The sequence below is a fragment of the Xenopus tropicalis genome, chromosome 6 (genome assembly GCF_000004195.4).
Source record: "Xenopus tropicalis strain Nigerian chromosome 6, UCB_Xtro_10.0, whole genome shotgun sequence".
In the NCBI taxonomy this organism is placed as follows: domain Eukaryota; kingdom Metazoa; phylum Chordata; class Amphibia; order Anura; family Pipidae; genus Xenopus; species Xenopus tropicalis.
Window position 1 is genome coordinate 63,356,016 of NC_030682.2, and position 25,868 is coordinate 63,381,883.

General features: G+C 35.4%; 1 protein-coding gene across 5 annotated transcripts in view; it reads left to right on the top strand.

Moving 5' to 3' along the window:
* The window catches only part of amph (amphiphysin), an 81,598-nt gene that overhangs the window by 47,509 nt on the left and 8,221 nt on the right, over nt 1-25,868 (top strand). Inside the window, exons 8-18 of one of the 5 annotated variants that reach the window (XM_012964215.3) lie at nt 1,045-1,120; nt 3,685-3,767; nt 6,918-7,059; nt 8,452-8,580; nt 10,213-10,326; nt 11,121-11,144; nt 11,594-11,638; nt 15,608-15,640; nt 17,744-17,797; nt 20,817-20,936; nt 24,679-24,738. In XM_012964215.3, the coding sequence (XP_012819669.2) occupies nt 1,045-1,120; nt 3,685-3,767; nt 6,918-7,059; nt 8,452-8,580; nt 10,213-10,326; nt 11,121-11,144; nt 11,594-11,638; nt 15,608-15,640; nt 17,744-17,797; nt 20,817-20,936; nt 24,679-24,738 (880 nt within the window). The other 4 variants (NM_001103037.1, XM_031903184.1, XM_031903182.1 and 1 more) reach the window with 4 other exon arrangements.

Below are 25,868 nucleotides of genomic sequence, written 5' to 3' on the forward strand. Positions count from 1 at the left end.
AATACAGTTTTAAAAAGAGTTTCACAGAAATCAAGTCTTCCCTAATTTTCCATGTGATTTTGTATGTGACTTAATAAAGGTGGTCTTGGTAGTGTTGGTCAGGTCTGTGATGCTGTGTTATGGTACAGTTCCTCTAGTTCACATAAAATTAAACTGTTTCTACCTAGCCACTTGAATTGAATGGCATTAAATAAAAAATGTGCTTGGTATTGAAATGTGACTCTCTCTCTCTCTCTCTCTATGCTTTCATTCTACATTAAATGAAGTAAAATGACTGCCACTGTAAATGAATACTGTTTGTTATTTCATTCCGATTCAGTCTATCCCCTATAGCAATCTGTCGGTATAGTTGCATAAGCTAATTGATTCCCTCAGAAGAGATTTACCCAGAGGTCTTTTCTTTATGGCATTCTTCCTGTGCATCTTAATTCAAATACTGCTAAATAATAAAGTCAGTCTCTTACTAAATTGTTATAGAAAAATAAACAGTAAACCCTCATTATAACCAGATTATACATTTCCTTTTTATTGTCACCAAGCATGTGGCCTTTCCTGACAGGGCCACCGCTCCCTATAAGCAGAGTACTCAGTCTGCATAGGGCACCAACTCCCAGGGGGGCACCATCCCAGCTGCTCCAAAAAAAAAACATTTTTCTATATTATAACATACCCCCCAACACTGTCCCGCCGGTTTTTATAGCGCATCCCGCTGTCCCGGATAGTTCAATCAATCTATGGGGGCTATTGGGGGCACTTACTATGGGGGCATTGGGGGGAGGGGGCACAAAAGTAAATTTCTGCTTAGGGCACCCATTTGGCCAGCAGCAGCCCTGTTTCCTGACATAAACAAAGCATGGCTTCCTGCAGTTAGTATAAGTCACTATTGTAAAATCATCTGAAAGCTTAAAGCAGCTCTAATTAAAACTGAAAAATAATAGCATTACACCTTAATGCACATAGCTTTCTGTAGATTAATTTAAATACTTCTCTCATCTTTCTTCTCTCTCTTCTGATTCCTCATACATTGATTTGTCAATAATCCAGGCGAATTGGTTTCTATGTCAACACATTTCAGAATATATCTGGCTTAGAAGCAAAATTCCACAAGGAAATTACTGTGGTGAGTAGAAAATCATTTGTTACATAAATGAAGCTGCTGTTCAGCATTCTCGACTTATGATAAAAGAAGAAAATAGCTGTTACAATGACATGGGTAATTTATTTGAAACCAATGTTTGGGTCACAAATTTGATACGCAGGCTTAATCTGGGTTTCACTTCACAAGAAAAAAGGCTAAGAAACCCTAAAGCACAAGATTTTTTTTTTTATTTTCCAGGCTCATAAAAACAGAAAATGAAACTCTGAGAAGGAAACCTAGTACTGTATATGACATTTGATAAGCATACAAATACTTAAAATGGATGAAAATATAGGTGTAGGTTGGTAATAATTTGTCAGAGATGATTTCTGATGTGTGCTTTATTAGTATATTTATCTAAGAATTGCTGTTTGCAGCAGATACTTACCAAGCTTGTGTACTGAAGGGGTAGGTGTCTCTAAACTTATACACGCATACATAGAAAATGTTGAGTGAAGCTTACAATCTAGGTTCCCTAGCATGCATGATGTTGAATTCCATTAATTAACCAAGTTGCCCCCCACATGACCAGTATAGGAGACAACCAGAAACCCCTACAGCACAGGGAGAATATACACTTCCTGCCCTGGTTAGATTTGCTTATCTTAATACATTTTTTGTTTCTTATTGATTCTATCTTTCTTTACCCAATTTTATTGTAAATCAGTTATGTTTTTGTCCTGCTATTATTAAAATTGGTCTCTTTAGTTTAATAATGTGCACACGGAGAGAGTAATTAACTCAGCACATGAGTATTTTATTATTTTCAGAATATCCACAACAATATAATGGTAGGAAAACACTGTTATTTTATTAATAGGCATGATATATAACTGTAGTCTGCACATACAAACACACACAAAACCTATTTTTGAAGGATTAACCATGCCTGTAATTTATGGAATTCATGACTTTAAAACAAATCACAATGTATTATGTGTAGATGGCACATAATAATGGCAAATAATTAATAATCTACAACCATCACGCATTTCTGGGAACTGAAAGAAGTTTTGGAGGCCTAGATCCACCTTATTGAGACCAATACAGGATGGAAATTTAAAAAAGAGGTCAAAACTCTAAATGAATGGATTTGGAGAAAATATTTATTCGGCCATGTTTTTATTTAGCATCCAAAACCTTTATTTGTCCTTCTGTCACATTCCTGGGTTGGATCCATTTGAAGAACAATTGGATTCATTTTACTTTGTAATCCTATATTTACACACATGGAAGTCACGGCAGAAATGCAAGGGCATATTTTTGAAATTGAATTTCCAGTGCCAGTTCTCTTGGGCAGCTTATAGAAATGTGCTTAACAAATGTTGTCTCCAGAGTACAGTTTGCTTTATATTTCTCTTTCTGCTTTCTTGCTAGGTTATTGTAGCGCTGGCATTTTGGCACTGAATTATATCCAATCGTTTAACTCAACAGACATTTCAGTAAAGAGATCTAGCACATTTTCATTACTGATTTCCCAAAGGATATATATTTCTAATCATTTACAATGCAAGGCCTGCATTATTTATAGAGTTTTGATTCAGGCATCTCATGAACTGCTAGCTATGCATAATATGAAATTTATCTATGTGAAAAATGCAAATTTGCTATTCAGACATACTGCATTTAAGCATATATGCTTATAAAATGTATGGCTCAAAATGACCACACTGCATGGTTTCTTTACCATTAAAATTAAAGTGATACTGACCCGAAAAAACTACTTTTTAAAATATAGGTCATGTTGATCATTTTTCGCTGACAGGCCTGCTTTTGTAAGTAAGTTCCTAAACCTGACTGTTTTGCCAACCTGACTGTCCCTTCTCAACCTGTCAGTTATAGCTTCTAATGCTAATGGAGTTCTGCTGCACAAACATGGCAGCCCCCTCATAGAGGAACATGGAGGATCAAATAGGGAATGTAAAAGCATCAGCAAATACTGTTTATGGCAAAATTATAAATAGCATGCAAAGACATTGTTATGACAGATGTAAAAAAGGTTTCATTTCTGGTGTCAGTATCTCTTTAAGATACCATCATTTATTAGTATCCCACACCATTTTGGTGTGCGAATAAAGACATTTTATAATAGTGTTTTAAAATAGGCTGAAATGCCTAAACTAAGGGGTCATTTGCACATGTACTTGCAAGTGTGGGTGTTCTAAAATTGAGAGTGCATATTGATGTAATTCATCAATGTATCTTGCATCTAGGAAAATGTCATTGTTTTCACATGCTATCCAATGAATCCATCCTGCCTCCTCCAAATGTGCCTATTGACTCTTGGGAACCCTGGGGTGAGTGCCACCCTGACCCTGGCGGTAGCTACAGGGGACCCAAATTGTGCTTTGAACAGCTGCCACAAGTACTCTGAAATTTGAGTAAAAGATATGGCAATTTGCATCCAGCACTGCACACTGCACTTGCGTTCATAAATGACTCAAAATCCAGAAAATTCAGACCACTTTTTGCACCTCCACTGATTCAGATCTACCATGGTAAACATCTCTACTGAACTAATCATTCCATTCTGCATTTTCTGATAGCTCTGTCACAAGCTGTATGAAGTAATGACCAAGTTAGGAGAGCAGCATGCTGACAAGGCATTTACTATTCAAGGAGCCCCAAGGTAGGTAACACCATCAGAAACATTTGCATGTAACTGAAAAGAGTTGTGGAACTTGCTGTGAGGTTTTAAACCCAAATATCATATTTAGATATTCTCTAAAGAGGGAAAGTCATAAAAGCCACACATAGAAAAGAAAATGCATAATTAAGAACAAAAATTAACATTTTTAGTGTAATATTTTTAGACAGTTACTACTTTGCAAATTTTAACTGCACATTGCATTTTTAAGGGGTTATTACTTCGGCAGATTTGCTAACACAAGCGCTAAATGTTACCAATGCAGTTATCAGCAGAAATCAATCCAGTCTTTGGCTTTATTTTTTAACTTGTCTGATAAAAACTAATTGTGATTAATTACTGTAACTGCTTTGTTTGTAAGCTCGTACACCAAACGAAGATTAAGGGCTCTGGCACACGGGGAGATTAGTCGCCCGCGGCAAAACTCCCTGTTCGCGGGCGAATAATCTCCCCGAGTTGCCTTCCCCTGCCATCCCACCGGCGAACATGTAAGTCGCCGGCGGGATGGCAGACGCGGCGGCGCGATTTCGCGCAAATCACCGAAAAAGACTCGCAAGTCTTTTTCGACGATTTCCCGAAATCGCCCCGCCGCGTCTGCAACTCGGGGAGATTAGTCGCCCGCGAACACGGAGTTTTGCCGCGGGCGACTAATCTCCCCGTATGCCAGAGCCCTAAAAGACCTTTATTCCATATTAAAACCACCTAACACGTTTCATCCACAACGGACTTAATCATAGGCTGGTTAATTACTATTACTGCACTGGTCCGATTTAGTACTATTTTAAGTAAATCAGCACCTTCTTACTATGGGAAGGTGACCACAATTGATTTTTTAAGTATAGGAGGCCATACAGGCATCAATATTATCATATGAAACAAGATTTCTCACAATATTTGAGAAATTATTTGTATAGTGGGAGACAAGGTGACACATATCAGCAAAAGCCTGAACATCAGCAAAACATTAATGCTGAATCATCAGATAGAGGGAAAATTCTTTTATTTCTACCTGCATATCTGGCAAATCAGCTCTATAACTTTAGAAGAAAAAACGACCAATCTTTTGCGGAAAAGATCGGAATTGTAACATATATGGCCAGACATTTCATGTTTATGTGAGACGGAAATGTTGCATACACATGACACAAACTTAATGTATTCTCTAATTAATATAATTAGTGTGTTGTGTGCATTATTTGATCTAAAAAAGTCTGTTCCATCTCTTGAACATATTTTCTTGCCTTACATTCTTTGTGTGGTTTTCAGGCTATCTAATCTAATGTATTTATCTATCTGTCTTTCTATTTTCTAATATGTTGATAGTAAACATTATTAACCATAATATATTCCATTTTTTTCATTCATTATCAGAATCCGATGGTGAGTGGTATCATCAGTATTTTTAGTTAAAAGCATTGGCTTCCTCTGTTGTTGAAGAAGAACATGATTGTGAAAAAAAAACTCAATCATGTGAAGAGTAGATTTATTGTAGTTTGTTAGCAATTAGTTTTTTTTTTTTCAGATACCATACCCTGGAAAATAAACAATATATTGGTAACTTAGAATAGAAAATACCAGTAACTGGGGCACAATATTTAACTTGAACCCAAAATGCAGAGTTTAGCTCTATGGTTCCCCTGCAACAATAGGTGCACTTGTGCCCAATACATCAAAGCCAACTGGGTGGTGCACTGTCACTTGGCGCAATGCAGGTAGTGTGTTTAGGCACACTGATATCAAGCACTGATTATGAATGGCTTAAATACATGCAGCAACTGCAACCATTAAACAATGGGAACAGTTGAGTTAGAGGTAATGTGTACTGGCACCCCAGATACCTCCTTACCTTCCAAAAAGCAGGTCACTTGAAGACTAAAGAAGATCTAAGCATTCTACTGGTTAACATGAACTCAGAAATTGCCTGCTGTAATTAAAAGTCATGCTCCATCTTGTGGCAGATATCAGCATAGCAGAAGAATAATCTCTGTCATACACAACAGGGAGATAACTGAGACAAGCACAGGGTCATGCATAATTACCTAAGTTCCCTACAAACTAATATTTAATATATATATATATATATATGTATTAATTGAAATTTTAAATAGTAGAATGAATTATTTGCAAGGAAAACAGTATAATATAGTATTAAAAGTAACACAATTAAACATTGCTGAAGTCCCAGATAGGATTTAAGTAAATGCCTATACCTGAACTGGCTTTAATAAAATCTGTTGGCTTTATGACAAATCTGTAACACTAGCCCTTGATGAACACTGTAGCCTGGGACTTGCTTGTGCAGTTTGTCCCATAAAGGTTACTTTTTGATGCAGCAGAACTTATTGCTCAAAATATTATTTCATATATTATCTGCAGCACATATACAATTTCGGAACAGTACTATAGCTGTATACAGATATATAATTTGATAAAGTTGTTTGTCACCTTTTATTTATCCACACAAGCTCCTTGCCTTGGAGTCATTATTGACTGTGGCTAATCTTCTACATATCAATTTCCAACTTTAGTCAAATCCTGCCACTATCGTGTATGCAACGTTGATCACATTTTCTCATAAGTCACCTTATAAATAGAAACAGCTAACACACTTATTCACTTTCTTTTTATTGCAATTTACTCCTAATAAGCATTCCACTCCACCCAGCATTCCACTTTATTATTTTAACTTTCAACTAATAAGAATTCCGCTCTTCCACATTTTTGACCAATTCGACCTGTTCTAAGTGATCATCCGCTCACAAGTAAAGATTCATCCACTTCACTTTTCCACTTTTTTATATAGCTGTTTAATTTAACTAGATCTATAACAGATATCATCAAATATTCACTAAATCTTACAAGAGTAATATAGTTTTATATAGCACTTTCCCCAATTATCGGCCATAATAGTAACTCATGTAAGTCATATAAAGGTGACACTGGGACTAATTTTTATCTCATATACACCCGGATACAAAAGCAAATCCTTCTGTATTTGCTTAGTTACTATAGAAAACTTTAAATACCCACAAGCTGAAATATAAGAGACAATAATTATCCAAATCTTTAATAATTTTAGGACTCCTGAACTGTGTTTGAAGATAATTACCAGTTTGTTTTCTCTTTACTTAGTGACTCAGGTCCACTGCGAATTGCAAAGACTCCATCTCCGCCTGAAGAGGTCCCAGAAGAACCAAGTCCATTGGCAAGCCCCAACCACACATTAGCACCTATCTCATCACCAGCCCCAGCACGACCCAAATCACCCTCACAGGTAGGAACATATACAAGGTCAAAGAACTAAGTACAAAGATGAGTACAAAAATTAAGCTGTCTCTTTCAACTCAAGAAATGTATCAAGTAAAGATAGTATGTGTTTGCATTTGATTGCTTAAATAGCAGTTGTTGTTGCACAAGCATGCAGTTTCTCAATGCCACTTCAGTTATATCCCATATGCCCTTTATATATAAAATACTGCTGCTTTATTTATCACTGTCAGGGCCGCTGCTGGCCAAATGGGTGCCCTAAGCAGAAATTTACTTTTGTGCCCCCTCCCCCAAATATTACGGAAGTAAAAATAAAATAATAAAAAAAACCACCTACTATAGGGGCCCCACACACAGTGCCCCCAATTGCCCCCATAGACAATGCCCCCATAGTAAGTGCCCCCAATTGCCCCCATAGACAATGCCCCCATAGTAAGTGCCCCCAATAGCCCCCATAGATTGATAGAGCTATCTGGGACAGCGGGATGCGCTATAAAAACCGACGGTATGTTATAATATATAAAAATGGTTTTTTTTTTGGAGCAGCTGGGATGGTGCCCCCCTGGGAGTTGGTGCCCTATGCAGACTGAGTACTCTGCTTATAGGGAGCAGCGGCCCTGATCACTGTAGACAATAAACATGATGGTATTTCAGATGCCAAGTCTGGTAGTGGTGGTGCCTTTCTGCACCCTTCCCCCCTTCATATAAGGCTTATGGCCCACCTGGCAGATCCTCAATATGTGTACCCCAATGCCCACACACTACTGCCTCTGCCTCCTGCCGTTTACATGTAGACACACTTCACTGCATTATTTCTGGCCAAAATCCCCCTGAGTACAGGGACAGCTTGATGCAGGTGAACAGTCTAAGGCAGAGGAGCAAGCACTGGCGATATATGCCCTAAGCCTAAATCTCTATTTAATGCCTTTTTGCATTTTTTTTTGAGTATGTATGTGTGTATATTTAGGAGCAGTCAAACTTAAAGGAACTACACTGAACATAGCAAGATTGACTAAGGAGAAATGAGGTTTTGTTACCAACTCCAGAAGGCTAGCATACATACAGTAATATTATTATTTTGTATTGTAAGAAAAAAAAACCTTAGCCATGGGAGTATATGCCTTTTCTTTGTTCTGATTTAGAACTGGGACACTGCCTTTTTTAAATGTAACATAATAACATAACACATAACATAAATAACACATAACATAATAATAATAACATTTTAAACTTTTTTTAATAAAGCTCTCAAAAATAAATAAACAATGCAATGTTTAATCATATAAAAACACTTCTCTGGGGATTATGAAATGGCAGTATCTATTTTTAAAATGAATTGAAAAAGACCTCTTTGGTTGATTGCAATAACATTTGTGCTGTGTTTTTATTTTCTTCATAGCTGAGGAAAGGTCCTCCTGTCCCACCTCTACCTAAACTCACCCCATCAAAAGAATTGCAGCAAGAAAACATCATTAGCTTCTTTGAAGACAATTTTGTCCCTGAAATTAATGTGACAACTCCATCACAGGTAAAACAAAATGAAGAAATACTTTGCATGTACAGAAAATAAATTAAATTGCTCCCCAACTGTTGTTGATTTGCAACTTCTAGCAGTAGGTAGGTAGACAAATAGCTATCAAGGGATGACAGTACATAAGAAATATACTTTATATACACATAGTAAATAGTGCGTCTATAGGCAAATCTGTTATGTGTTTGTATGCGTATTTACATGTTGACCATATATGAATTTCATAATAAAAAATTGATTTTAAGCCACTTACCAATAATTCAAATTGTCAGTGGCAAGATTTGTATATGTAGTTGCAAATTAAAACATTATTTGTTTATTTAGTATTTCTGTATATATGGAATTAGAACTGCATTTTCTTTATTTATGCAAAAAATCTATTCATAAAAAACTGACCATACTTAAATATAACTTTAATATATAATTTATGAAATAATTTATATATAATTTAATATAATTAACTCTGTCTATTTTCTTTGCCTAGCAGAATGAGTTTTGTGAGAATTGCTAGTATTACTGCAGTCTGGGGGAGGCACATGTAAAGGCTCTTTTACAAATTCAAGCGCAGATGAAAAGCATTGTTTCCGCTTCTCTTACCTACTAGTTATCAAACATCATGATTACTCACAGGACCCTCACATTTACATTGGAAACTAACACAAATACTGCAGGATGATGCCATATACTATACATGACAGTTTATTTAACTCTTGTAATGCAAATAGATTGGGTGCCAATGATACCTCGCAGCCAACCAGTTAACACTCATGCAGTTTAATAACAAAACAGTCAGGAACAGTGCTGAAAAACAGTAGGCAGAACACTACATTCTAGACCTCCACTGGAACATTTTGGTGGGGAAACACCTCTATCCCTAATTTTATCCTCTGAGTTTCCTGCACTTGTAACTCTGCCTCCATTGTACTAACCCTGCCTACTAATGACTTCTAAAGCTTAAATAAAGAAACAGATTAGAAATGTTGTACATTATGTTTTGGGTTTCTGTACCAGCCCAAGGCAACCACAGACCTTAAGCAGGGAAGATCTGTGCCCCCAAAGATGCCCCCAGTAGCTCCCCATCTTTTCTGCTGATACCCTGCACATGCTCTGTGCTGCTGTCAGTTACTGACGGCTTGATAATTAACTACAACCCCCAAGCTTAGCTTCTCAACAGCTGCTTAGAGCACACTGAGGATGTGCACTGTCCCAGACAGTTCTAAAAGAATCTAAGATGAGATTTTTGGCTAGTCGGGTCAGTTTAGTATTTCTAAACTGCATTTCTAGCCATATTCATTTTTTCACCAAGTTTACATTATGCATGGGGACTACTAAAGGGTCTGTACATTTATTCATCATTAATCACCATTACTCACCATATATATATATTCACTAGGGGGTCTGAAAATCTAATAGGACATTAGATATATTACACAAGTCAGAAGTTGTATCATATAGTATTGCTATCCCACTCTCTTATGTACTTATCTGAAGCACATCTGATGACACCTTCTCTGGTCCCATCAGAAAATGAATACCTGTACAAATTTGTAATTTGTTTCTAAAAAAATGTTCTTAAAATATAATATTGTACTGAACTGTGATGCAGCCTTCACTTTATTTGTTCTACAGAATGAAGCAGTAGAAGAAAAAAAAGAAGAATCTTTACTAGACTTGGATTTTGACCCATTTAAGCCAGAATCAGCAACAGTGGGAATTGTACAGTCCCATTCACCATTATCACAGGTAAACCTTCCATAAACATACATTTATCAAAAGTAACATTTCTAAAACTAGGGGCAGATTTTAAGGTTTGAATTTAGGAATACATAAAGATTTATCAGATTAATTTTGATTTCTTTGAGCAGTTAAACACATTAATTTTCTATGGTGCTTAACAGCCAAACAGCACATAACCTGTCTCAATCATTAATTCCCAATACTAAGCTCATTTAATGAATGGGGCCAGTTTAGACAGGTGTAGTATAAATAGTAGACAGGTGTGCTTAAATAGCATTTGCATAAGGAGATGGCAGCACATTTATTTTTTTAATCATGTCAAAAGGGAACAGATATAAAAGGCAGGAAGATAACCAGTTCATTAAAACGCTAGATTAGGGGTTCTTAACCTGTGCATCAGAGCTCATACAATGAGTCTCCATGCTGTTTAAAGTGGATCACCACAATATCCTTGAATATAGTGGAATATTCTCCTACGGCAAGCAGCAATTTTGGATTGCAAAGCTGATTCTCTATAGTCTTTTAGATCCTTTGATTAAGAAATATTGCGCTAGATGCATACTTTCAAGGACTTTTTAGAATTTGGCACATTTAGAACATTAATCATCCTTAGTTGTATTAGTTAACAATTAAACAAATACAAATTAATTTGGCACAGCATTTTTAGGGGCTGACTTTACTGCTCGCCATATTAAGAAATATTAGAGATTTTTGGTTGAACAATCAAGTTTAGTTCTGTCCCCCGTACCTTTTCATCATTACAGTAGTTTCTCAGAATAATATATTCTATTTTTTTCTAGACATTGCCTTGGGATCTCTGGACGGTAAGATTGCACCCTAGAATTTATATAAATGTGATCTAATTAGAAAGGAACAAAAAATTCTGAAGAGCATTAAAAAATGTTTAAGAGTGAAATGTTAAAAACAAATGTAACATTTATTTGTTTATATTGCCTTTATAATGATATGCAGTGCTGTATTAAGAGCCATAGATAAGAATATAAATACAGGCCACTCAGATTCTAGAGCATGAACCCCTGACAAACACCTTCTGTTCTTAGTCAAAAAGATGGTTTATTAAAATAAGTCATGAGATTCACTGCTCTTTATCATGAATGTGCTCCGTGCCAAAGTGGAGAATCTCTATGCAAATATCTATGTTTTTTACTGTGTACATTTTCATGTACTATACATTTGTATAATAAATATATATTTATGTATGATGGGTTTTCTTTCATGGATATTTCCTGACCTTTTTTTGTGACTATTGTAGTGTTTTTGTCCTTCCACACAGACTAACAATGAAGTTGTACAGCCTGTAAGTATATTTTGCATGTTTCCTTTTATAATGACATAATCTGTTGCTTTTATAATCCTATTTTCAAGCATTTCCCTTCATTAAAAAATAGATCCATGCTGTTAAAATGTAGTGTAGTTATTTAATATGATTGCTTGATTTTGTTTTCATTATTTCCATAATGCTATCTTTTTTTCTTCTTTACTTTCCTGTCTGCATAAAGCCTGTCTCTGAAAGTTTGTCATTATGTAACTTGATAATGGCTGAGACCCCAAGCTGTGGGTCAGCTGAAGATTTAAACATATCTCAACCTCATGAAGTTGCAGATAGCTGGGGCCTTGAAAATAGCACAGTCAGAGATAGGGTGACACCTAATGAGACTGCCCAAGCTGAAGATTCTCAAGACAATTTGCATGGAGAAAATGCACATTCTAAATGTGCCGAGGAGCATTACTCATTGGAATCAAATTTAGACAGAAATGAATCATTTGAAGATAGAGAGGTTCATAAGTTTTTGCCAGAAGTATCCATTTCAGATACTATAAATATTGTTGATAACAGTCTACAGACAGAAATCCTAGATAAAGAAGAAACGCTAGATGGGGCCAGAAAACATGTGTTCATTGTAGACCTTGAGTTATATGAACAAACTGAACCTTCAAGCAACATAAAAAATAATTTTGAAGAGGAGTGTGAAGAATACAGCCCCAACAATGACCAATTGAATGAGACAGAGAGTCTTCAACTATCAACTAAGGAATACTTGGAAACCACAGAGGTAGAATTTGCATTAGACCAGGAACAAGTTTTGGTGAATAAAAAGTCTGAGACAGATATAACAGATAAAATTGATTTAAAATTGCAGTGCTTGGAGCATCCAAGAGGGAATGCATTGAATGCAATGAATGAACAGCATGATTCACCTTTAAAGACTTTAGATTTGGAACAATTGCCACAAACCCTAGCAATAGAGGATGACAAAAAGTATTTTGAATGTAATAATGATATTACTGATGAGGAGTTTGTTTTGGATAAAAGTAGCCATAAAAGCTTTATAGATAAAGTAGACACTGATTCTCATAACAATGATTTTATATATACTTCTGTTAGCAATGAAAGTGATATTACATCTAATGATGTAAGTGAAACAAAGGAACCAGATAATAAACTGAGATATTGTGCTAGGGTTTTAAAAAAGCAAACATCTTTTGAGGTTTATGAAGTTATACCTTATTCTCCTGAAAATAAGGCTAACTTGCTTCTAGGATCTGACAATTGCTTTAACACAAGTAAAATTAATATATCTCCTGACAGTACAGATCATGGGCATGTAGATCAGGAAGGAGGTATATTGCAGAAAGACAACACTGACATTTCAAACAGTGAATTTAACGATACCTTTCATGTACATAACGATGGCATATGGCCACCTAACTGGGATCCATCATGCACCACTGATTCGTGGGTAGAGTCAGATATCCCAGAACATGAATTCTGGTTTAATGACCACAGTTCATCAAACATGAATACTTCAGAGGTCAAAAGCACTACAGTTAACACCGTATATGATATATTAACTGCCTCTGACCAAAAGATGCAAGAGGTATCCTTGCAAAATTGTTTGCCCATTGGTAGTTCCCAAACTTTCTTTCACTTGGGTGACTCCAGAAACCACAATATTGAGAGTTGTTCTAGCTCCAAAGACCATGAGGCCAACAGCTCTGATTTATCGGAAGATGAGATTGCTAACCGGAGATATGGAATCCTATTCCAGGATATAGAGCCTGAAAAAGAAGAGGTATCCCTGCCTTCCCCAGTGTGTAGTCTAGTTTAGATATAACAATATCCCTTTTTCTACCTTGTGCTTCTTTCACTCTTTACCCATTCCTTTTGTTAATTGTTGCAAGTATGTGTTGAATACAGAATGTATGTGCAACATGTCCTCATGCGCTCATTTCATTAAGCAGCAGGGATCCTTATAAACAATAACCACTATTTAATTATATCAGATACTTTTACAGGCATCTTTCTATGTCAGGTGTCCTCAACTTTTCATGTTCATGGTCCCTAAGACTGTTGGGGGGCCAGACTGTAGTCCTCAAACTATAACCCTGCCCCCCCCCCCCCACTGCATCCTCAAACTATGGCCTGCTCATTCCCTGCTCCATCCTCAGATTACAGCTCTGCCTGCTGCGTCCTCAAACTAAAGCCCGCTCCTGCGTCCTCCCTTTCCCTGCTCCCCTGCTGCGTACTCCCACTTGCTCCCTGCTGTATCCTCCCGATCCCCGCTGTGTCCTCCCGCTCCCCACTGCGTCCTCCCAGTCCCTGGGCCGTAGTTTGAGGATCCCTGTTTACATGATAGGAGCGATACATGACGTGCAATTCAGAATTTCCTAACAAAAAGGCTGTCACAGGGTAATTTATGCAAAAATATTTGATTACTTCTTCACATGCACTTTAAGCTCTTATAGAAACAATAATGTTTAAAAATTGGTTTCTGTTATGTATTTTCCATGATGAACACTTTATGATTTCCCAAGCGTCTGTGCTCAGGCAATCATAAAGGAAACCCCGTATGAGGTCTTTTGTTACAGAGTCTGGTTATAATATCTTCTAGGGAGTAATAGCATTACATTAGCTAGCCATTAATTTTAGTACATTTTTGGAGTTAAGTCAAATACACGTGCACACACAAATCAACCTATGCACCAACACCTGTAGCAACTTTGGCCAACCAAGGTTTAAAAAATAACTCATTCTATTCATTGTTATTTTATAATATAAATATGTAATAATACGTAATCATTTAATATATAATATGAGGACATTCTAAATGACAATAGGTTCTGGACCAGGTTGTGGTTATATAATGATGGATGGTACCTGTCTCCTTAACATGAGGTAACAGACACTCATGCAGAAATTGTGCTGCTGTTTTTTGTTATGAGCAACAAATGGGTAAGACAGGTTATATTGTGGCAGCTTTGTGCACTTTGGTTGCAGTCTACAAGATTTGCTTGCTACTTTAATTGAAAAGGAAAACTTTAGTTATCATGCTGTGTTTATGTTTTGTAAATGCAGTATGTAATAACCAATCTTTGTTTGAGGTCCATTTAGAATTTTTGCTTATGGACTCTAAGCAGGTAGTTGGCAATACTGAGGGCAAGTCCTTTCAATGGAGCTGGTTGAACTATAACTCACTTTAGTTTTTGGACTGCATTGGACTGTTTTTGTCACATAAATGGGTTCTCACAGGGGCTAGGCTGGAAATAGCCTCTTCAGCAAATGCATCCACAAATGCACTGGAAAGTGTGGGGTAATGCACTTTTAAGAGATCGGTGTAACCATTAAATATGTAACCCTTGAAAGAGCTTATAGCTCAAAGCATGTCATGAAGAAGACAGCAGCACACAAAAAACAACCAGCATGGAGTGTCTGTTTCCTCATGTTTATCAAATGATATAGGGACATTTTCTGAGAAAGGCCCTGCATTGTGAAACTTACAGAGTGCCCAGAGCTAATGATGGTGATGAAATTATATAATGAAGATGCAAAATACTTTCAGACATAATACATGTTTCTAAAAAATAGCACACATACTGTATCAGTTAAACAATACTCTGTAGGATAAACAGTGCCATTCAGGATTAAATGCTCAAAATGCTCATCCCTTTATGGTAAAATAGTCACCGTGAGCTTTTTTTCCAGCAGCTTAAACAAAGGTCCATGGTGGGGCTGATATGTCACAACCTTTTTTAAGCATTTAAATGTGGACACACATTCCTTTTTAACACATTCATATGCAAACCTTTAAATGATAAAAATATCAATTACCCTGCTGTAGGCAGTAGCAGATTTGAGTTAGCTTTTAAGCAGGAAATGCCCATGCTTCCAATGCTATATGCAATTAGAATAGCAACCCCTTTTATTTTCATTTGTAGCTTTCTTCATTCAGTTATAACAGGTTATTATTTTTATTTTTTTATTTAGGCATCCACTGGAGCATTTAATGGATTTACACAGGTAAGAAGACATCTTAATTTATATACTTTGTAATATGAATGGCGTACTTAGTTCATATAAATGGACAGAAATAAAATACATAGGATATATATACATTTATATACAGTTGTGCTTAAAAGTTTGTGAACACTTTTATATTTTATATAAATGTGACCTAAAACATAATCTAAAAATAGATGAAGAAAACCTAGTTAAACAAATTAAACAAAAATTATCATATTTGGTCATGTATTTATTGAAAAAAAATGATCCAATAATAGCTGCATGCGGCAAAAGTAAGTGAATTGTGCTCTCAGTGTTTGGTGTGACCCCCTTGTGCAGCAATAACTGCAAGTAAATGTTTGCGGTAATTGTTGATCAGTCCTGCCCATCGACTCGATCAGTGCACATTGATTGTAGCCCAATTCTCCATACAGAAAAGCTTTAGCTCTTGGATGTTGGTGGGTTTCCTCACATGAACTATTCACTTTAGGTCATTCCACAACATTTCAATTAGATTAAGGTCAGGACTTTGACTTTGCCATTCCAGAACATTCACTATATGTCTCTTGAGATTCAGTTCACAGACAGAAGTCTTGAAATTTTCCTTTAAAATTCTCTGGTATAGTTTAAAATTCATTGTTCCATCAATTATGGCAAGCCTTCCTGGCCCAGATACAGCAAAACAGGCCCAAACCATCATGTTTACAGATGGTATATGGCCTTATGCTGGAATGCAGTGTTTCTATTTCTCCAAGTGTAACGCTCCTCATTAAAACCAAAAAGTTACATTTTGGCTTTATCCATCCAAAAAACATTCTTCCAGTAACTTTCTGGTTTGTCCACATGATCTTTTACAAACTGTAGGTGGTCAGCAATATTTCTGGGGTAGACACAGTTTTCTCCTTGCTACCCTACACCATTGTTGTTCATGAATATTATGCAAAAATATAATTTGCATAATAATTTGTAACAGGGTGTATATGCCAAATTTTTACGTTCACATTTCTTGATTTTTCTTTTGCTTAATAAATCTCAAACATTCTAATTTCAGTAACTTCAATATTGAGTTGAATTTTAGCACAAAAAATGAAATTATGGCAAAAGTGTAAATTCAAGGCAATATTTGCCTCACAAAATCCATTATACAAATAGATTATCATAGGCACTAAAAATGACCTGCTATCAAGAAGAATATTTTCCAACAATATCAATCTTCATGAATATGCAACCAGAAAACTGTGTGGTCAACAACATTTAAAAAAAATACCTAATATTAGAGTCAGTGTGTCACCCGTGGTAAAACCGTTTATTTAGGTAATTGCACAGATAATCCCGAGAAGGTAGTGTCACATGATTTTGCAAGAAAATTTTTTACCATTAATGATTCAAAGCCATTTAATACAAGAGTATTTTCAGACCTATGCAAGCAAGGGGAAAACATACAAACTCATTGCAAACTCATTGGAACTGAACCTAGAATTTCAGTGGTGCATGGCAGCAATGCTAATCAATGCTCCACTAAGCTGACCACATAGAATTTAATCAATAAATACAAAATTATGTTAGAGAATGTTTATATTTGCTGCAGTTTTAATCAGTCACTCCTCTGTATACATAAAATGGCGGTTCAGAATTAAAGTTAAAAGAGAAGGAAAGGTCAAACCATGTAAGCTTTATCAGAAAGGTCTGTGGAAATACACCAATTTAGACTAAGTTCTCTGTGCTGTAAAAAGAAACACAGCATTCCTTTGCTTCTAATGTGTACATATGGGCTTCTGTATCAGATTTCCTTCTCTCAGTTTAAATTTCCCATGCACTGGTGTGAGCCTGTGCAGCTTGCTCCTCTCCCCCTCCTTCTTCCCCTCCCTGCTGTAATATGAGCTGAAAGCTACTAGCGCACAGATTGCTTTTAGGGCTGTTTACTCAGCTATGGTAATACATTTTACAGAATAAATATACAGTAGCATTCTAGCTTGCCCTATTGTGGCTAATCTGTTGTCAATAAACTGCCTCAGTAGCTTTCCTTCTCCTTTAACTTAAAGAGGAACCACCCCTTTAAGTCCTTGATTGATGTTTCAGAAGGTTTTCCAATTAAATTATCTACATTTTTTATTTTCATAGCCCGATGCCTCTGCACCTCTCTTTACGTTGCCATTAGAACAAAATGATGAGGTGGTGAGTAGCAAATTATACGAGAGAAATTAATAAAAATTAAATTGAATATATGTGAACAAATTAACAGAACTGATATACTTTCCAGTATGTATGCTTTCTTCAAATAGTGTGTTTTGTATAGCATTTATCAGTCAATATGGCTGACTGATTTTTTTCTTTTACTGAACATTGAATTACATCAAGACTGTTTTGATGATTTTATTTATTTCCTGTAACTGTGCTTGCAGTTGCCATTGTTAGCTAGTTTACTATTCATGTGTCCTGCCTAGACTTGTGTACCATATTGATAGGATATTGTGTTTCTCTGCTACACTAAGGGGGAGATTTACTAATCCACGAATCCAAATCCCGAAAGGTAAAAATTCGGATTGGAAACGAAAATTTTGCCATCTTTTCGTCGCCGTTGCGACTTGTTCGTATGTGTCGTGACTTTTTCGTCGCCGTCGCGACTTTATCGTATTTTGCGCTACTATGCCGTCGCAATTTTTTCGTATTAAGAGATTGTAAACGGTGGAAAAACCAATCCGATTTTTTTGCGACGGCAACGGAAAAAGTCGCGGAAAATATCTGAAAAAGTCGTGGCGGCGACGATAAAGTCGCGGAACATACGGAAAAGTCGCAACGGAGACGAAAAAGTCGCAAAAATACCGATCACTATGAAAAAAACGCATTCGGAAGCCTTCGGACCGTTCGTGGATTAGTAAATCTGCCCCAAAGCCCAAGTTACTTAGGAATTTTCCACGTCTGGCAGGTATAAAAGAAATTAAAAAGGTGTTCAAAATAAGCAAATCTAGTCTTGATCGAGTGATTATTTCCTTATATAAATAAAAACCAGAAGTCAGCCAAAGGCTATTATTGGAATTGTAGTGCTGCATTTACTTTTTGCATTAATAACAGCTTTTAAAAAAGGTGTTTATATGTTCATTTCTCTGCTCTTTCTTCCCTTTAGTGTGAAAACAGTGTGAAGTAAAGTTAAGAAAAAAGCTATGTACAAATATGATGATTAAAAATATATAATTCCAGAAAGTATTAAAAAATGAAAATACATCATTCTGGAATAGATTCAGAAACACTATGCTCCTAAACAATGTTCTTGTTCCAGATTGTTCTGTACAAGGCTGTTCAGCTGTTTATTACATACACGTAATATACTGGGTATTTAATGGTGTAGTTCACCTTATAAAATAACTTTTATTAAGATGTAGACTCTAAAATTCTAAACATTTTAAAATATTTTGCAGAGTATCCAACTTTTTATTTTTTTCAGCTCTTGTATTTTTCAAGAGCTGGTTGCAAGGTTCATTGCCCAAGAAACCAGTATTTGTCTTAAAGGGGTTGTTCACTTTTAAATTAACTTTTAGTATGATATAGAGAGTGCTATTCTGAAACAATTTGCAACTGGCTGTTCAGCTGTTTATTACATATACATCATACTGGGAATTTAATGGTATAGTTCACCCTATAAAATAACTTTTATTAAGATGTAGACAATACATTCTAAAATATTTTGCAGAGTATTCAAGGTTTTTTTTCAGCTTTTCTATTTTTCAAGAATTTAATTCTTACCTGGTTGCAAGGTTGATTGCCCAAGAAACCAGTATTTTTTTAAAGATGTTGTTTACTTTTAAATAAACTTTTAGTATGATATAGAGATTGCTGCAATTGTTTTTCATTTTTTATTATTTGTCCTTCTTCAGTTAGTTAGCTTTTTATTTAGCAGATCTCCAGTTAAGAATTTCAGTGGTCTTACCTTAGCAACCAGGCAGTTGTTTAAATGAGAATGTGAATAGAACAGGGTCTAAATAAAGAGTAACAATATTATTAAAGTTGTAAGCCCACAGAGCAATAGTTTTTTAGGTGCTGGGGCCAATGACCCCCATTTGAAGGCTAGAAAGAATCAGAAAAGGAAGGCAAATAATTAATAAACTATAAAAAAACAAATAATGAGGACCAACTGTAAAGTTGCTTGGAATGAGACATTCTATAACATATTAAAAAAACTTAAAGGTAAACCATCCCTTTTATGTCAGAATGTAGGCTTTATGTTAGAGGGCCTGAATTAAAAGCTAATGAAATGAAATATAGAAACCACAAAAAGAACCTGAAATCCAATTGCATTTTAGTTTTTTTTCCTGTATTTTTTTTTTTTTAAATACTTAACCACAATGAGTTGGCGCTCACAATAAATTACAGACCCATTACTCTTTTAAGAAAATAATAAAGTGAATTTTATTTCTATTTTACACAATCAAAATATATGAAAAAGAGAAAATACTCTTATACATTGTATAATGTATAAGATGTTTTTCTCTTTTTCATATATATTGATTGTGTAAAATAGAAATAAAATTCACTTTATTATTTTCTTAAAAGAGTTATGGGTCTGCAATTTATTGTGAGTGCCAACTCATTGTGGTTAATTATTGGTTGGTATAAGGATTAGGTGGAGGAAGGCAGCTCAAGGACCCAAACTATTTGCTTTAAAAGTATTTAGCACCTTTTTTTTTCCCACCTTTAAGGCTAAGGCTAATCACACATTTTTTTTAAAAATCTGCAATCAAAGATATTAATTGTTAGTTCTTCCCATTATAATAAAATTTGTATTTTGAAATTGAAATTCATTTAGACGTTCAACTTGAAATGTAACAATTACATTCATACAGTATGTATGGATAAATTATTCCAGTGTAGCTAGATACTAGTGATGTCTAACAAGTTAAGCCCTTGTTTGCTGAACCCATTCTTAGAGGCCCATACTGATGCATACAGAAATGTTTATATGTATGCACAATATGAAATCATTCACATTACTACCATCAATTTAAATACACAGCAGTCCTTCATTTAATAATTGGCAAACAACTGGCAGCACACAGTCATTTCAAATTTTGCATAATGCCCATCTTCTGACCCTTTATGTACAAATATATAATCCAGCTAGATGAATATTCTTGGTGAAACTGCATTTGAATTTAGCCAATGACAAGTACTGTAAATACTTTTACTATGACAAAATAAGGTGGAGTCAGATGTAGCTGTTGCATTGGAAGCCGAGTCTGAAGAGACAGAGTCAGTCACTGATGTTCCTGCTGAAGAAACTAAGCTTGACGAACAAACAGAACTGGTAGAGAAGTCAGTGGTGAGTTTCCAGTAACCACCAGCTATGTTACATGTTCCTGCCACTGCATCCAGTCACCAAGTCATGCTTTTATTTTAATATAACATTTCAATTTTTGTGACTCCATTCCATTCTTCTACTGAGCAGTTTATGGATCGGCATATATATATTTGCTTTTAGCATTGACCTGTTACATAAAATAAATACAGTCCTTGCATGGGATCTCTTATTCAGAAACCCAATATCCAGAAAGCTCTGGATTGTGGGCCATCTCCTATAAGAAAATAATACAAGTTTTTTTTTTAATTTTCCTCTGTAATAATAAAACAGTACCAGAAGTGTGGAAGCAAAAGACAGGCTGATGTGCCCTAACTTGTATATGTGCCTTTGAATTGCATGTGTGCACTTTGAATTGTATAAAGCCAGGGGGCGGCCCTTAGTACTTAACATGCCAATTTGCTATTTAGGATTAGCCAATGGCACATACTACTTAAAAGTATGTTTATTATGAAAATTGTTAATTTAGATGATGCAAGGTTTTATATATATATATATATATATATATAGATATATATATATATATATATATATATATATATATATATATATATATATATATATATATATATATATAAGTTGTTTTATGCAATGTATTATTATTATTTATTTATTTTTGTAACTAAGCTGTATAAATTAATATTGAAAAAATTTATTTGGTCATAAACTGTCTGGACAATACATCTCACACCTAGTAATGTGGTATTCAGAATCTTCAAACAACCATGCCACATTTAATACAATGGGAGGCAGAGGCACTTTTGCCATAGTGTAGTAGATTTGGCCCTCAAAGTTTATCCTATATATACTATAACTGGAAAGACACAAACAGTGTTATTTAACTGATGTTTTTAAAATACCCCTCATAAGACAATTGTACAGTACTTATAAATGTCAGTGGGGCTCAAACAACAAGGACCCCCCGCTGGTACCCATTCGCTCAACGATGCTGTCATGTTAATTTACTTGCTGGAGGAAGGGGAGCCCAGTAAAGTGATGTAACATGAGGTAGTCCCAAAAAACTTTTTGCAGTGGGGACCAGGAAAGTCCAGTTATGCCCCTGGACAAATCTCAACCATTTACTGAGCTCAGAAAGATCAGCTAGGGACAATATATGCAAGAGTCCAATCCATTACCTGGGCGTTGGTGCCCTTGGATTGCAGCATCTATTGGTTTTGCTGCTTTGTGAACCAGGCCTCTTCTAAAAAGTGGCAAATGAAACTTTTGCAAATTTGGAAGACAACCTTTTACTACTAGTGGTGATAGCTTATTTAGTGCTCTGTGGGGCAGATTTATCAAAATGTGAAATTAGCTCACCACAGTAAAATTCCTCCATTCTCATGGGGAGATCACCCATTAATAAATATGCCTTTAATATCACATAGGAATGAATAGAGGTTGAAGGAATGTCACAGTGGTGAGCTCTAAACACTTTGATAAACCTGCCCCTATATGTCACCCTGAAATTTCATTGCAGAGAGACATTAGTGCCACTCTGTGCCACTCTGCACTCTGGGTGGGACACTTGATACCTTTGACAAAGTGTAGCCAGGCTCAAAACATTTAGTTCTGATGTTTGCCTTTCCTGTTGGTATATATCATTGTTGTTGGGGGTGACTACATGATTAAAGGCTAGTGTTTTTGCTGGCCAATCATCTTTCTTTATTTGGATTTTCATAAAATCATTACACAGCTTTAAAAATATGTATGCATAATAACGTAGCCCCGCTAAAGTGGCAACATATAGGGGCAGATCAAAAGTGAAACCAGAGCCCACTACAGAAAAGCTTACCCACTCTCTAATTATTACTATGGGATTTTTAGAACAGTATTTAAAAAAAAAAGGGAACTCTAACTTTTACCCACTGATAAATACACTTCTAAAAATCCCATAGGAATGAGTGAGTTTTTCTGTAGTGAGCTCTAGTTTCACATTTTAAATAAATCTGCCCCTCAGTCTATTTGAATGCTTTAGTTGCAAATCTCTACATACATGCTCCTTAGCATTGAAAATACCTGAAAGTACAGTAAATCTAAACCTAAGTACAGGTTATAAAGGCATACAGTTTTACTCAACCTTGTAAACCACCCATTTTTTGTTATTCCAGAAGAAAGTAAGGAATTCCCCATGGCATTGTATACAGGGTTTTTTTTTTCAAAGGGGGGAAACTTTTTTTAATCCTAGGCATCTGATTTAGTTTTTATTTCAGTAGTTATATGACAGTCATATAATATATAAGAGCTTTATCTACATGTATATCTTGGATATATGCTGACAGAGCTCTTACACTTACAGAGCATTTAGCGTTTCTGCATTTTACCATTATCTTATCTATTAGAAAATGTATCAAAGGTTAAAAACAAATGTTGCATGCAAAATTTAAACAAATGGTAAAAAAGCATATTGAAAAACACATACACAAGCTGTGTATGGTGTATCTCTCAGTGTGAAGGTGGGGAAGGTAGAATTATTTATTATTCTTTTGGTTCATTCTTGCAAGTTAAATGATTAGAGTTCTTGGTAGTCACTATGAATATATATTTATTAACATTATCCAAGCCCCCTACTAGCAACTAATTTGGAGTAATCACTTTTTATATGTAAATAAAATTATCTACTCTCGCTACAATAAATGAATTGCTCATTGCTGTAAATCTGTAAATATTGCTCTTAATTTTTGGGAAAGTCAGAAAATCCCCATTTCTGGTGTATTAGCAAATATTTATCAAAGGAACAGTAACACTAAAAAATGAAAGTGTTTTAAAGTAATTAAAAGATAAAGTACTATTGCACGGCACTGGTAAAACTGTGTTTGCTTTAGAAAGACTACTACAGTATAGTTTATATATATAAACTACTGTGTAGCCATAGGGGCAGCCATTCAAGCTGGAAAAATAGGAAAGGCAGAGGTTACATAGCAGATAACAGATACACTCTGTAAAATACAATGTTGTTTTATCTGTTATCCGCTATGTAACCTGAACCTTTTCTCCTTTAAATGACTGCCCCATGGCTGCCCCGCCTGAGCAAAATCTGTGTTTATGGCTGAATCGGCAGGTGGAGGTAGAATCCCTATTGTTTTTACCTCTATATCTGATGATTCAGCCCCTGAAACTCAGTGGAGGGTGGGAACGATCTTTTTTTTACGAAGGATCGTAATAGTAAGGTGTATGGCCACTTTTGGGGGAAGATTTATCAAAATGTGAGTTTAGAACTTAATACATAAAAACTCACCCACGTTCAATTCATTCCTATGGGATTTTGAGAAGTGTATTTATCAAATGGTGAACTCTAACTTTCACCCACTGATAAATACACTTCTAAAAATCTCATAGGAATGAATAAAACGTGGGTGAGTTTTTATGTACTAAGCTCTAAACTCACATTTTGATAAATCTGCCCCTTAGTGTGTTAAGTTGGCACAGTACTGTATGAAATCTCAGACTAAACATTGTGTTGCATCCATAAACTGCAAAGATATTATATCATGTATTTGTTTGTTTTATTTCACCAGAATGTTGTTTTTTTCATGCACATTCCATAAGTTACCACCAATAAATTTAATTTTGCTTAAGAATGCATTTCCCAAAGAAAAACCATCAGTCATCAGTCCTGCAAACCATTTTCAGCATTTATTTTCCATTTCATACCATAATAATAAATATACATGAAAAATAAGTATTATGATTTATCCTTCTTGTGAAGGAAGTGGTAGAAGTGGATGAAGACAGGGCTGTTTCTGAAGCAGAAAAAGAAGTCAGTGAGGTAAGGCTTTACTTTTCAGTTACGTTTTTGCTACTGGTATCAGTTTTAGGTTGAGACTGTAAGGGAAGCATTTTAAGATTAAAGCCATATACATTAGAAACATTGATTAGAAAAGATCTTAAACAGTTTATAAGTACATTATGATGTTCAAACTACCCTTGCTCCCTGCAAAATGTCTTAGTTAATTAATCCAATTAAGTAATCCCAGCAGATGTCCAGAGATAAACAGTAACACTACGTTAATTAATTCAGGATTAACATCAAACTCCTTCTTGGTAGGCACTCCTCCTGGTATTCCTGTTATACTTGACTGATAGAGATGTTAAAAAATTTAATTTTTATAAAAGTATTAAGGTAAAAAACATAAAATAAAATAAAGATGTTTACAGTTTTAATATTGCCGAAAATGGCAGTGCCTCAGATTTTCAAAGAAACAAGAGGGGGTTTACCCATCTGGGCCTATGGCTGTGGTCTGCTGTGATTGACACTTTAAGCAGCAGACAAAATTGTATAAAGAATTATATTAACTTTGCCAATTCCCTTGTACAGGTATCGGACCCCTTATCCAGAAATCCATTATCCAGTTCCAAATTACGGAAAGGCCATCTCCCATAGTTTCTATTTTAATCAAATAATTCACATTTTTAAAAATGGTTTCCTTTTTCCCTGTAATAATAAAACAGTACCTTGTACTTGATCCCAACTAAGATATAACTATCCCTTATTGGGGGCAGAACAGCCCTATTGGGTTTATTTAATGGTTAAATGATTCCCTTTTCTCTGTCATAATAAAACAGTACCTGTACTTGATCCCAACTAAGATATAATTATCCCTTATTGGGGGCAGAACAGCCCTATTGGGTTTATTTAATGGTTAAATGATTCCCTTTTCTCTGTAATAATAAAACAGTACCTGTACTTGATCCCAACTAAGATATAATTATCCCTTATTGGGGGCAGAACAGCCCTATTGGGTTTATTTAATGGTTAAATGATTCCCTTTTTCTCTGTAATAATAAAACAGAACCTTGTACTTGATCCCAACTAAGATATAATAACCCCTTATTGGGGGCAGAACAGCCCTATTGGGTTTATTTAATGGTTAAATGATTCCCTTTTCTCTGTAATAA